Source organism: Solanum tuberosum, unplaced genomic scaffold, assembly GCF_000226075.1.
Source record: "Solanum tuberosum cultivar DM 1-3 516 R44 unplaced genomic scaffold, SolTub_3.0 scf00152, whole genome shotgun sequence".
NCBI classification, from domain to species: domain Eukaryota; kingdom Viridiplantae; phylum Streptophyta; class Magnoliopsida; order Solanales; family Solanaceae; genus Solanum; species Solanum tuberosum.
Window position 1 is genome coordinate 907,402 of NW_006239078.1, and position 13,408 is coordinate 920,809.

At 34.3% G+C, this 13,408-nt stretch overlaps 2 protein-coding genes across 2 annotated transcripts; one reads left to right on the forward strand and one right to left on the reverse strand.

Moving 5' to 3' along the window:
• Nucleotides 1-4,392: 4,392 nt before the first annotated feature.
• LOC102596453 (pentatricopeptide repeat-containing protein At3g46790, chloroplastic) lies at nucleotides 4,393-7,147 on the reverse strand. Its single transcript, XM_006353170.2, has 2 exons — nucleotides 4,960-7,147; nucleotides 4,393-4,688 (listed from the first exon to the last, which is right to left on the reverse strand). Exon 1 carries the CDS (start codon nucleotides 7,126-7,128, stop codon nucleotides 5,167-5,169), a length of 1,962 nt encoding a protein of 653 aa, XP_006353232.1. The 5' UTR covers nucleotides 7,129-7,147; the 3' UTR covers nucleotides 4,393-4,688; nucleotides 4,960-5,166.
• Nucleotides 7,148-7,885: 738 nt separating this feature from the next.
• Nucleotides 7,886-13,388, forward strand: LOC102586299 (uncharacterized). The gene is made up of 16 exons (XM_015311252.1): nucleotides 7,886-7,976; nucleotides 8,936-9,055; nucleotides 9,481-9,516; nucleotides 9,597-9,692; nucleotides 9,832-9,912; nucleotides 9,992-10,110; nucleotides 10,218-10,319; nucleotides 10,761-10,877; nucleotides 10,962-11,030; nucleotides 11,177-11,243; nucleotides 11,500-11,553; nucleotides 11,653-11,739; nucleotides 12,103-12,150; nucleotides 12,574-12,612; nucleotides 12,772-12,912; nucleotides 12,994-13,388. Exons 1-15 carry the CDS (start codon nucleotides 7,965-7,967, stop codon nucleotides 12,877-12,879), a joined length of 1,155 nt encoding a protein of 384 aa, XP_015166738.1. The 5' UTR covers nucleotides 7,886-7,964; the 3' UTR covers nucleotides 12,880-12,912; nucleotides 12,994-13,388.
• Nucleotides 13,389-13,408: the final 20 nt, after the last annotated feature.

A 13,408-nucleotide genomic window follows, 5' to 3' on the forward strand; every position in this document is an offset into this window, starting at 1 on the left:
TGACATTTAATTTAATTGTGATCTAAAACAAGCTATATATATATTAGTGTGATTGTAAATCATCTTGTTACGAAAAAAATAGGAAGTTTAAGTTTGAATTATACTAAATATAGACAAGTGTACATCCTTATTTGGGATTGATAACTAAAAAAAAGTGTCACATAAACTAAGATAGAGTGAATAATTGAAAAGTATACTTACAATGTTGAATTGACTCTTGAAATTATCTTTTGGACTTTTTTTTTTTTGGAATGTTTCAAAGCCAAAAGAGGTAGTAATATAATTCATGTGATAAGAAATATCCAAGTTGCAATGGCATATACAATATATTTTTTTCCCTTCCAATACTGTTTCACACATTATTATTATTATTATTATTATTATTATTATTGCAGCATGTTAAGAAACTTCTTAGCTTATTAGGAAGTTTCTCAAGCATATTCAACTATATACATGCATGTGTAATGACTAGTGAAAATTGGCGCAGAGAATAAAGTTGCTCCTTTCTTAATTAAAGGACTGAGTAAAATTGAGCTTTGAGTATTAAAAAATTCTTGATAAAGAAGATTTTCCTCTAAATAGATCGAGTCCTACGCAACGCGAATCCAGAGCTCAATCTCTCTCTCTATATATATATATTTAATTAGTGAATGTAATTATTTTTTATCGTTCGACTAATGTACAAATTAGTGACGGTTGTATAGCATTTAGCGGCAGTTTACAGTTAAAATATTTTAATCATTTTTAAAAAAAATTGATTTGCTGATCATCAGAGGAAGCCAAATAGAGAGGAGTGAGCAGTTCCGTTTGGATAGTTTGGTTCGTAGTATAAGTTATGATGAAATTAATTATGTTGAGATTAGTTATACTAAGATTAGTTACTTCGTTTTTGTATTATTTTTAGTAAATATTTTGGTTTATTGTATTAAAAATAATATACATCGCGTAATTTTTAAGAATAAGTTGTTTGGTTACTAAAATATCGTCTATAAGTGTACAACAACAACAAGAACATACAGTGAAACTCCACTAGCTGTGGTCTGAGGAGTAGAGTGCACACAAACCTTACCACTACTTCGTGGAGGTAGAGAGACTGTATCCGGAAGACCCTCGACCAGGGGCGTAGGCATATGTATACACCAATTGGACACCCTTCGTCGGAAAAAAAATACGGTATATACAAGTATAATGATACACGAAGTGATTTAATAACATATTTTGGACATCCTTGACATAATAGATTGTTATAGCCTAGTGATTTTAGATGTCTTGAATGTGTGTTTAGACATCTTTAATAAGTCAGTGCTCGCATGTTCAAATCTCACTTGGAACAATGTTTTCCCATTTTTGACAAGAGCTTTTGTTGTTTAATTTTTGGACCATCTTCGTACAATCCCCCCCCCCCCCCCCCTTTTAACAAGAGCTTTTGCTGTTTAATTTTTGGACCCTCTTCGTGAAATTTCCTCTGCCACTGCCCTCGACTCAAGTGCATCAAACCCAAGTAAAAGAAGAGGAAAACAATGAAGAAGATATCGCAATTATAACTTATATAATAAGAAAGTAGTATACATTGAAGTCTACAAGAAAGAACAATAACAACAACAAACTAGTGTGATAATCGAAGTACAATAAACAACATCTATATGACCAGAACTATAATGGTACGACTAATACGATATTACGACAAACACTAACAAGCCTAAACCTTTGCAAGGCAAGACAACACTCTATCCCTGCTAATCTTCTACCATACTACGGAACCTCCACTCTTTCCTATCAAGAGTCATGTCCTTGATAATGTCATAACAAAATTAAAATTAAGAAAAGAAGATTTTTGAAATTAAACTGTGACTAAAATAACCGTTATATATTTGTATAGTTATCATCTCATTAAGAAAATAGAGAATTTTTTGAGGGCTAACTTAAAAAAAAGTGTCACATAAACTAAGATAGAACGAGTAATTGAAATAATATACTAAGAATGTTGAATTGACTCTTAGAAATTATCTTTTTGACATTTTTTTTTTTGAATGTTCAAAGCCAAAAAGGTAGTAATTCATGTGATGAAAATATACTAGTTGCAATTGATGATGATCAATCTAATAGCAAATATACAAGTTGGCAAAGTGGCATATAAAATATCTTTTAAATTTAATTTTTTTTCCCAATATTGTTTCATACATTTCACTAATTAATTAATCGTCAAATTTTTAATAGGACTAAATATTACATTAAAAATATCTTAAAGTATTAGTTAAAGTTCAATTAATTGATTATCGAAATACTTTATCTTATACTTTTATGTTGACTGAATTTATTTCTTCTATCGATACTTATTCCAACGAATATTTAGTCAAAGGCAGTTATTTATGATTTTTTTTTTAAACTCACGAGGTAAAATCAAATATGAATGCATTAATACTAAAAAAGATAGCCACGTTATACTGCATACGTAATTAATTTTAACGTCATTATATTACATACTCAATGACTCAAAAATTGCAAACAAAAGAATATATAACAACAACGACCGACGACAATATATCTAATTTAATCTCATAAGTGGATCAGAATTCGAAAATGATAGAACGTATACAAATTAGGTCCATACCTTTGTGGGGTAGGGAGCAGGGATATATATATATCATATCATATCATATATATATATATATATATAAAGAATTCCTTTTTCATTTATTTATTTACAAAAATAGCCTTCCCCTTTAATGAAGAGTTGCGACTTCAATGAAGAATTGCGACTTTTATGAAAAATTGTGACTTTTATGAAAAATTGTGACTTTTATGAAATGTTATGACTTTTCCGAAGGGTTGCAACTTTTCCAAATAGTTGTAACCTTTCCGATAAGGCACAATTAACATTTGTTCACACTGCCCCTTGTTGTCTATAAATAGAGGGAATTCCCCTCCTTTTAAAACAACGAAAATTTTGAACCTGTTCTTCTTATTCACAATTAAATATAAATATTTATGTACTTTGCTCATGTTGAGTGGCTCACTGACACCATTGCTTATGTTACAGATCCTTTATGTATTTTTACAGTCATTAATTTATGTTTATGTTATTAAGGATAAATGATAAGATGTAATAATTTTCATTTTCCTTTACATTATTAATGTTTGTTGCTACGTAATCTTGTATGTAAGATAATATAGTGTTTAGTTTTAATGACTGATAGGTTTTAAGTATTATTTTATAAATTCCGTGATTTAAATTCCCGTCATTTTACTAGTATATATATATAAAGAGAACCCTCAATCCTATGATGTGGCGCCATCAGAAGCAAGGATTCTCTTTTTATTTACTTATTTCCAAAAATACCCTTCTCTTCTGCAATAGGAACACTGCTTCAGCCTTCAACAGTTGTTTCTCCCGTTCATTGTTTTACCACTCTTCCCGCTCTTCATAAATGTTGCCGCCTGTTTACAACAGTCGACCCACCTATGTGGCGCCCTCACAGATTAGGATTCTTATTTAACCCTTCTTAAAAGTCACAACCTTACAGAAAAGTCATAATCCTTTAGAAAAGTCAAAATTCTTCATAAAAGTCACAATTTTTCATCAAAATCACAATTTTTTCACAAAAGTCACAACTCTTCATTTTTTATTCTCACATTTAAAAATCCAACGCTTAATTCCAAGGCACCAAAAGAAGAAAGAATAAACAAAGAAAATTGATTTCAATTGCAATGCGATATTACTATTGTTGCACCTCTCAGTCCACAACTCAAAAACCTGCTGGAATGGTTGAATTCATTACATTTGGTTCTTTCGAAAGCAAAACTTCTATTTCTACCACTATTATTTGTAGGTTTTTTCCTCTAATGGGAGTCGAACTCAAATACATTAATTAGACTTCTTATGAAGTGTGTTTCATTCCTCAAAATTTTACTCTTCCTGTTTCATGAAGCTTAATCTTTACTGTAAGTCACTGTGATTCATATAACTATTGCAATTTCTTTTTGCTATTTTGATGACTTTTTATGAACTCTGTTAAGAATTACGGCAAAGTTGATTGAAAAATGATCTTCTCTTTTGTCCCTTTCTACAGGTTTCTTCATATAAACAAAGAAAAATGATTTCAATTGCAATGCGCCATTACAATTTCTTTTTGCTATTTTGGTAACTTTTTTTGAACTTTGTTAAAAAATTTAGCAAGGATGAATGAAAATTGATCTTCTCTTTTTTCCCTTTCTCACTGATTCAACGACTTATAGTGTAGTAAGGTTCTTCCCCTTCCGCCAAGAATCTTGTTGAATCAAAATGCTAAATTTAGTGGCAGTTGTATTGCATTTAGAGGTGGTTTGCAGTTAATATAATCACCTCCACTCATAGCCAATGCTTCTAGTGAAATAGTCATTCCTTTTTGGCTATTTTTGCAACAAATCAATTGAATATAAGACTTCTTAGAGGACAAAAATAAAAGGATGTGTAATATAAAGAACAATAGAAGTCAACTGAGTTCTGAACGAATTGCTCTTTAAGAGAAACTAATCACTATGATAGAAAACTATCGCGCTATATGAACTCGTAAACCAACAACCTCTGTTCTCCATGAGTGCAGTATCACAAGATTGTTATGATGCATTAAAATCAACATAAGTACCTCCACAACAAATTCTTGGTTCCCTTGAAGGCCTTCGAGATTAAGTTGTTTGATCGCGACTATCTGCTCGTAAGATCTAAACACAGTTAATCATCAACTGACAGTACACACACTAAAAATTAAAAGACAAGTTCTGTTCCAACATTCCCCTGTCTTCAATCATATAGGCTAGTCGTGGAGCTACATAGACCAAAGGGTAGTCAATTGAACGTTTTTTAGAGTATTTCTACTGATCAAACATAGTTGTTTAGAGAACTTGCACAATTAGAAGTATATCCTGCTGGTGCCTCTGTTTGTCTGAGTCTGCATCAGTTGAAAGGATGTCTAAAGTTACCTGTAACTGTTGCATCAGAATCAGGTCCATGGAGGATGTACATCTAGTGAAGCTTCAAAACTAACTTGCGAGGATGCTACATTTCCCAGCATAACTTGTATTCAAACCAAACGATAAGAGTGTTCACAAAACGAAAACTTAACGGATAATACATAAAACGGAATAGAGTTTATGCAAGGTGGCTTTGTTAGAGGAAAGAGAACAAGTCTACCAATAATCTCCACATGAACAAACCCCATTGGTGAAATGATGAAATCGATTGATGTCTCTGACTAGAATTTCTCTGTTTGTATATTTTGAAACGAGCTTGGTGAATGAGTGGCAGTCCTCACATAACCTCAAGTTCTTACTAATCCTTATAGGATCTCCTTTGCTGCTATTAATCAAGCCAAAAGCAACTGCTAATTTCTCACTGTGACCCAACAAAATACGTTCTTTCTCCTCTTCTTCAAGATCATACAGCACAATTCTGGTATCTGGGACATACATCCCATTCTGTTTCATCTCCATTGATAGTTTTAGCAACAAGGCATGAATTTGCTCAATTTGGATGTTAATTTCATCAACTGACTGGAGAGAGTAGATTTTCCTCTTTACTTCAATCATGCTGCAACCAGACACTTTCCGCAATCCCTTGGCCTCCAAAAGCTTCCTTACTTGTTTAACCTCATCCCACATCTTAGCTTCTGCATAAATATCAGCCAAAAGTACATAGTTCCCAGCATTTGTGGGTTCAAGCTCGAATAACCTTCTACTTGCCCTCTCTGCAAGTTCAACATTACAATGAATCCTACATGATCCAAGAAGAGAACCCCAAACTTTGGGTCCTGGTTCAATCCGCATATCTTGAATGATTATAGCTGCTTCTTCCAACTGATTGGCTCTTCCAAGAAGATCAACCATACAAGCGTAGTGTTCCACACTAGGGTAGATTTTATGTTCTTTCCACATTGAATCAAATAATTGTTTCCCCTCCTCAACAAGCCCTGCATGACTACAAGCTCCCAATACACTAACAAATGATATTGGACTTGGTGACACTCCATGTCGAATCATTTCTCTAAAAGTTTCAATTGCTTTGGCCCCAAATCCATGTATTCCATAGCTTGAAATCATGGAATTCCATGCAACAACATCCCGCTTTCCCATCTGATCAAACACTCTTCGTCCCAATTCTAAAGCACCACATCTTGCATACATTGTCACAAGGGCACTGAGAACAGGCAAAATAGAGTCAAGCCCTTTTCTTACTACATATCCATGTAAAAGCTTCCCTTGCTCTAGTGCACCCAGTGCTGCACAAGCTTGAACAACACTAACCATTGTCACTGAGTTTGGTAACAAAACATGGGTCATCATATCACGAAAAACGTCGAATGCTTCAAGAGGTTTTCCGTTCTTTGCATAACAAGCAATCATTGCGCTCCAAGAAACCATATTTTTCTGTGGCATTTGAGAGAAGACACAAGTTGCATTCTGTACGGAACCAAACCTAGCATATACATCAATTAAGGTAGTCATAATATGTATATGTGTCTCATAACCATGTCTGAATATATGGGCGTGAATTTCCTTATGGTTTGGTATAGAGGCAACAACACAAGCCTTGAGGACATATGTATAAGTGAACCTATCAGATTGGATTCCGATTGCATTCATATGTCTATACAAGTCCAAAACCTCGACACCATTTCCAGCTAATGTCAATGCCCTGAAAAACGCATTCCAAAGGAATATGGTTCGGTTGTAAATTTTATCAAACACTTGGCGGGCATGGTCAATAGAGTCGAAATTAGAGAACATATTAATGAGTTTAGTAGCCAAAAATGAATCTTGTTCGAACCCATCATCAATAAGTTTACGGTGAACAGTTAAAGCATCATAGAATGAGTGTTTTTCAGAGCAGGAGAGGATGAGCAGCTCGTAGGTATGTTGAGTGGGATTGGGTTCTTGAGAGAGGAGTTGAAGGGCTTCTTTGAGCTGTCCTTTTTTGCAAAATGATTGTATAGAATCGTTGTAATTACAACGCGAAATGGAGTTGATACTCTTACTATTACCAGTAGAATGGCCAAACGCGATTGAGATGCGACGGCGACGGTATGATGAATAAGGATTTTGCACACCACATGGAGGAGATGGAAGAGGAGGCGTTTGAACAAGCGTCCACATTTACACATCACAACAACTAAAATTTCTTTTTCCCAACCAATTTAAATCCCATTCATTCCTTCTTTTTATTTACGGAAAAATATATTTCGAACTATCGTAAATGGTATGTAAATACACTTCGTCATATTTTTGGGACATTGGTGCCTCTGCTGTCCAAAAACTAGAGTATATATACCCTTTATACTAACGGACATACACGTGTCATAATCTTATCCAACGATCCGACATTTATCGACAGATAAAATTGCATCACGTGTCGCTATTTAGTCTTCCGTTAGAATGAAGGGCATATATGCTCTAGTTTTTGGACGGCAAAGCACCAATGTCCCAAAAGTATGACGGAGGGTATCTGCTTACCATTTACGATAGTTTGAGGGTATATTTGTCATTTTTCCCTTTTATTTATTTACTAGTCAATTTTAAAAAATGTATTGACTTTTTTCCTTTGACATAAAATACATACATAATATTTTTATAATATCAAAATAAAATAAGGTATACATGAAATATATTTTTTTTATTAATTCTCATATTATTTTTGTGTGTAAATATTGGTAGTTGAAAACCGCGCAATATCTTCCACAACATCCCCCCACTATAGGCATCATTGAAAAATTGACTCAGTTTCTTTTCCCTACAATTTCCCCATCTTATTGTTTTCTCTAACAATTCTTCTTTTTCTTCTCAAATTTTGAAAAAAGGTTGAATCTTGAAAAATACCCTTTTTTTTATTTGCTTTCTGAAAAAAATGCTTTCTTTATTATAAAAAAAATGTTGAATCCATGAAAAAAAAGGCAAAGGCAGCAAGTTGATTATTCTTGTTTGTTTCAAAGAACATGAGGCCATTTGTAAGTCTTTTTTCTTTTTTATTTCAATGTATTTGTATGTAGGAGTCTATCAGAAACAATCTTTCTATCTTGTAGGTGTTGTACGTTGTACACATCACGCTCTCCAGACCCCACTTACGGGGATACGTTGTTGTTTTTGTTGTTGTAGTAGTATTTGCATCTGTTTAGCATTGATTAATAGTTAAGTTCATGCAATGTTGTTTGATTTGAATATGATGAGTTCATGTTCTTTTGATTGAAAATATTTGTACTTTTAAAATTTATGGGTTCCAAATTTAATGTTTGTATAAAAATTTAGCATTTTTCTATGTCGAGAATGCTAGATTCTATTGACAGTGGCGGAGTCAGAAATTTCATTAATGACTTCAAAATTTGAAGAAGTCATTCAATATATACTTCAAATTTAATGTTAATTAATAAAAACAATCTTAACATTGTATATATAGTGTAATTTCCCATCGAACCTCCTTGCTCTCACTTGGCTCTGCCCTTGACGGTTGGTTATATACTTGATTCGAGTTCGACTCCATGAGTAGTTTTTGTGTAAGCCATTGATACGGGGAAGTGAGTTGTTGTATATAATGTTCTGATTTTCTTATCATATTTTTTCGTTAACGGGGATTACTTGGTTGTCAAAGAAGAAAGTCACTATCTTGATGTTTCATGTTATTTTTTTTAGAGAGTTTTCCCTTAGAGTAATGCAAAACAGATATGATCTTGTATCCTATGTTGCTCGGACTCTCCGAAAAATGCTTCTACACCCGTGTCAGATCCTTAAAAAATACACTACTTTTGGAGAGGATCAGACACGCACCAGACATCATTTCTGAGGAGTCCAAGCAACATAGCTTATAGCAATACATGACTTTTGGTTATGGACAAGTAAAAAATCAGCTTGTTGTTTGTTTGCAATGTTCAGTTCAATGTGCTAAATGAGACTCTTTCTTTTGTATTTTCAGGTGTCACTACTCAAAGATCCAAAAATCAGAAGGTCATGTTTCTACGCGATCTTTCCTACAGCTTCGTTTTTGTGTTTGATTCTCTTGTTAGGGAACGACTTTACAGAAAATGATAATCAGGTACATGTCGTATTCTCTTGACCTCTTCTGTAGTTTATGGAACATCCCCTGCTTGACGTTCCCCGTTTGAACATATATATTTGGTTGAAGTTGGAAAAAAATGAGTTTTTGAAGTTGAAGTCGAAAAGGAGTACTTGTTTCGTTTGTGTTTGGACATGAATCACTTGAAAAAATGTTGAAGTTTTGCGAGTAAAAACTAAGTTTCACCCTCTATTTCAATTTGTTTGTCTGGTTTTGGATATGTCTTGTGGTTTTAAACATGTCATGTGGAAAGTTGAAATTGAAGAGTTGTCAGAAACGGAAAAAAACATGTTTTTGAAACAGACTAAAAAGGAAAGTTGGTGTATTTTTGAGTTCTGTGTAAATTGTTGCTCAAGTGATGCACAATGTGAATGGATGATAATCATAAGAACTCTATTATGCAGAGAAGTTCTCGGTGGAAAGGAGGAAGATCATGTGAGGTTTGTTCTTCTTTTATTCATTGGTTTCTGAGTACCTTGATTATATTCTTCGCGTAAATAATTTGTGTCATCCATTTTAGAATCAATGCAGGCCTAATGGAAGTGAGACATTACCTGAAGGTATCATCGCCAAGACCTCTAACTTTGAAAGACGGCCATTATGGGGTTATCCAGAGGTTATTTTCATATCCATCTTCTCCGCGTTCCTCACAAATTCTAAATGCAGACTTGAACTTACCTGTTGAAAAAGAAAAGTAAGACAAGCAAATTGAAATCGAAGGCGTATGCTACTAACATGTTTTGGTTTTTTAACAGAAAAAAGTGCCTTCAAAGTACTTATTTGCTGCAGCTGTTGGGATAAAGCAAAAGGAAACAGTAAACAAGATGGTACTAAAGGTGTGTGTGTTCTGTTACCTTTGCTTATTTTTATGAAATACAGAGTTACCATAAGTTCGTTTATTGAATTGGTTCGTAGTTTCTATCAAGTGATTTCGTGGTGATGCTTTTTCACTACGATGGTAATGTCGATGGATGGAGGACTTTTAAATGGAGTAACAGTGTAATACACATCTCAGCTTTGAATCAAACAAAATGGTACAGTTTCTATTTGCATCTCAAAACGGAGTTGCTTTAGTCTAGAAACGTCTTGTGCTTGGATCAAAACTCTCTTGACATTTTTCGCGATGTTATGAAAATAACAGGTGGTTTGCAAAGAGATTTTTACATCCAGATATAGTTGCTGAGTACAGTTATATCTTCCTCTGGGATGAAGACCTCGGAGTTGAAAATTTCAACCCAAAACGGTATGTGAAAGTTGATATACTTTCCTTTTTAGTTTGTTTCAAAAAGAACGTCTCTTTTTTCCCTTTTTGACAACTCTTTAGTTCTAACTTTCCACATGACATGTTTAAGATCACAAGATTCAAAAGTCTCATTTATTTTCTTGAACTCCGTGTCAAGTCATAATCAGACAAACAAATTGAAACGGAGGGAGTACTCGAGGAGTTCCATCTGAACTATGATCCACTCCCAAGGATATCCCGTCTTTTGGTCTTGAAAAAGACACCTATCAGAGACGAAAGTTACACTGTAGTTCAGGCTTTTTATGTTAAAGAGTTGAAGCCACTTGACTGTAAGGAGAGGAGCTCATATACAAGAGATTAGAAGACGGAACTAAAAATAGATACGAAGCATTTTAATCGATGTTCTTCATTTACTGAACCCGACTTACATCATCCTTGTAGATACATATCTATTGTGAGAGATGAAGGTCTTGAGATTTCACAACCAGCTCTAGATATGGGAAAATCAGAGGTGCATCATCAGATTACTGCTCGCGGGAGGAGATCACGAGTGCACAGGTTCTTATCAACAATTTTCCGTCTTAAGCTCCTGTTTGGCCATAGATTTTGAAGTTGAAACTTGATTAACACATTACATTGCAGAAGGACTTATAAGGCTGGCGATACTGGCACTCGATGTGACTATACCAGTATGGCTCCTCCTTGTACAGGGTAACTTAATTTTGTTTTATGCCTTGTCGCGGATATCTTCATGGGAAATAACTACGAATTGTTACAGTAGTAACTTCTTTTTCTCCCCGGAAATGATAGAAACTCAATTATTTCGCGTAACTCATAAGGAGTCTCTGATGTTGCAGGTGGATAGAAGTAATGGCTCCTGTGTTTTCCAACGCTGCCTGGCGCTGCGTCTGGTATATGATCCAGGTTTTTCCTTTTTAGAAACACTATATTGTCAGTAACAACTATATATGTCATGCTATATCTGCATTACATATATTTAACTGTTAAAATTTGGTCGTTGAAATAAAGTTACTCTTTCCTTTCTTTAGTTTAAGACCACAAGATTCAAAAGTCTTCTTTACTTTCTTAAACTCCGTGCAAAGTCAAAATCAGACAACCGAATTGAAACAGAAGGGGTAATTGATATTTACCTCTTATTCCTTCTATCGTTGTTTCGCAGAATGACTTGATCCATGCTTGGGGTTTAGACATTCAGCTTGGTTACTGTGCACAGGTAGTTCTTAGATTTGAGACAGAGCATTTATTTTTCGTCTGTTGTATCGATAGCTCGTTTGAGTTACAGTCATGAGTTGTTGGTTCATTTTTGTGATAGGGAGACAGAACTCAAAATATTGGAGTTGTTGATGCTGAATACATTGTTCATTATGGCCTTCCGACACTAGGAGAGCCTGAAAAGAAGGTAACTACTACACAACGAAAACAAGTACATAAGAATGCTTAAAATGAACTTTGAAATCTGTAACAGACACATGAAAAATGTATATACAGCTATATAATGAATCAGTCGCGTTTGGTTAATGTTCATACCTGATCGACAGTCTGGTACATACACATTCGCTCCAATAACTCGACTGTTTTAAGTTCATTTCACCCATAGAGAGAAAAGTTAAGCAATAGGCAGCAGTAAAGTTTCCTCTCTGTGTGTAACCTGTTATGCTTCTGCTCTACACTTACAACATTCTTTTGAGTTATATTACGAGTTTTAAATCATCGTTTCTTATTTGTCAAACAATTAATTTTCTTGTTGATGTCAATCATGCAGAAGAATTCGACAGTGGGAGGAGAAAACATCACAAGCCTTGGAAAACAAGTATGTGTTCGATAACTTTATACAGTGATGGATGATGTTTATATTGAAAAGGAGTCAATAGCTTACCTAGTGCAATCCCACGAGTGGGGTCTGGGAGGAGGGTAGAGTGTACGCAAACCTTACTCCTACCTTGGGAGGAAGAGTGGTTGTTTCTGATTGACCCTCGGCTCAAGGAAAATCATTTCAAAGCTGGTCGAAAAAAGAAATAGTGGAAGTGAAGAAGTCACCAAAATAATATGAAAATCAAAGTACAGGAAGCTACATGAATAATACTATGACAACTAATATGGTAAAATAAGCGAGACCACGCTCTACTACCTACTAACCTTCTACCCTTATATGTGTCCTTCACAACCTCTTATCGTGTCCACCATGTTAGATGTGTTTACATATGAGTTTTGACGCGTCTTTTCATCAATGCAGGCACCATCTCAACCCAACACTCCCAATTTCAGAGTGGAGGTAAACATCTACCTGACTTTGTGTTCAGCTTTTAGTTGGCCTCAATTTCAAGCTAGTTGAGGTCGACTATATATAGTAGCATACACTTCACACTTCTTATATTCATTCAAAAACGCGAAGCCATTTTTTGACTCTAGCTATGTGTGTGAGTTTCTTCAGGTGAGAAGACAATCATACAACGAGTATAAGATATTCAAAAGACGATGGAAACAAGCTGTCAACGAGGACACATGTTGGACGGATCTCTATCCAGAGTCAGAAAAGTAAAGCATTGCTCTACATGGACTTTCAGTACATCAGATACTCGTAGAGGTGACAAAATCAACTCATTTTTCCATCGATTTCAACCTTGTTTTGATCCAACCGGCTCATTTTCCACAGGTTCTTGAAAAGGATGAAATGAACGCGAGATGCTGCAGATTCAAGAAATGAAGATAGGCAAAGTTTGCACATTAGCTGCTAATTTTCGCGTTAACAGAAGGAAGGACATCAAATCTGTGAGTTTCACAGTTTAAAGAAGTAGATATGATGCATAAGAAATGTAAAGTGGATGAATTATAATTTTAGAACAGCAGAATAAATGTACAGTTTCTATAAAGTTACAAATATTGATAGATAAATATGCTAATACTCAAAAACATGGAAGTTTTTAGTTATACAAATTGTGTAATATGTGTGTATATATAGGTAAGTTATGGAAGTTACACATTATTTGAGCAATATATGTAATATTTTGGGTAAGTTTTTACCTTTTTAACAATATCTAGCAAGTTTTTTTTTTTTTTTTTATAATTTA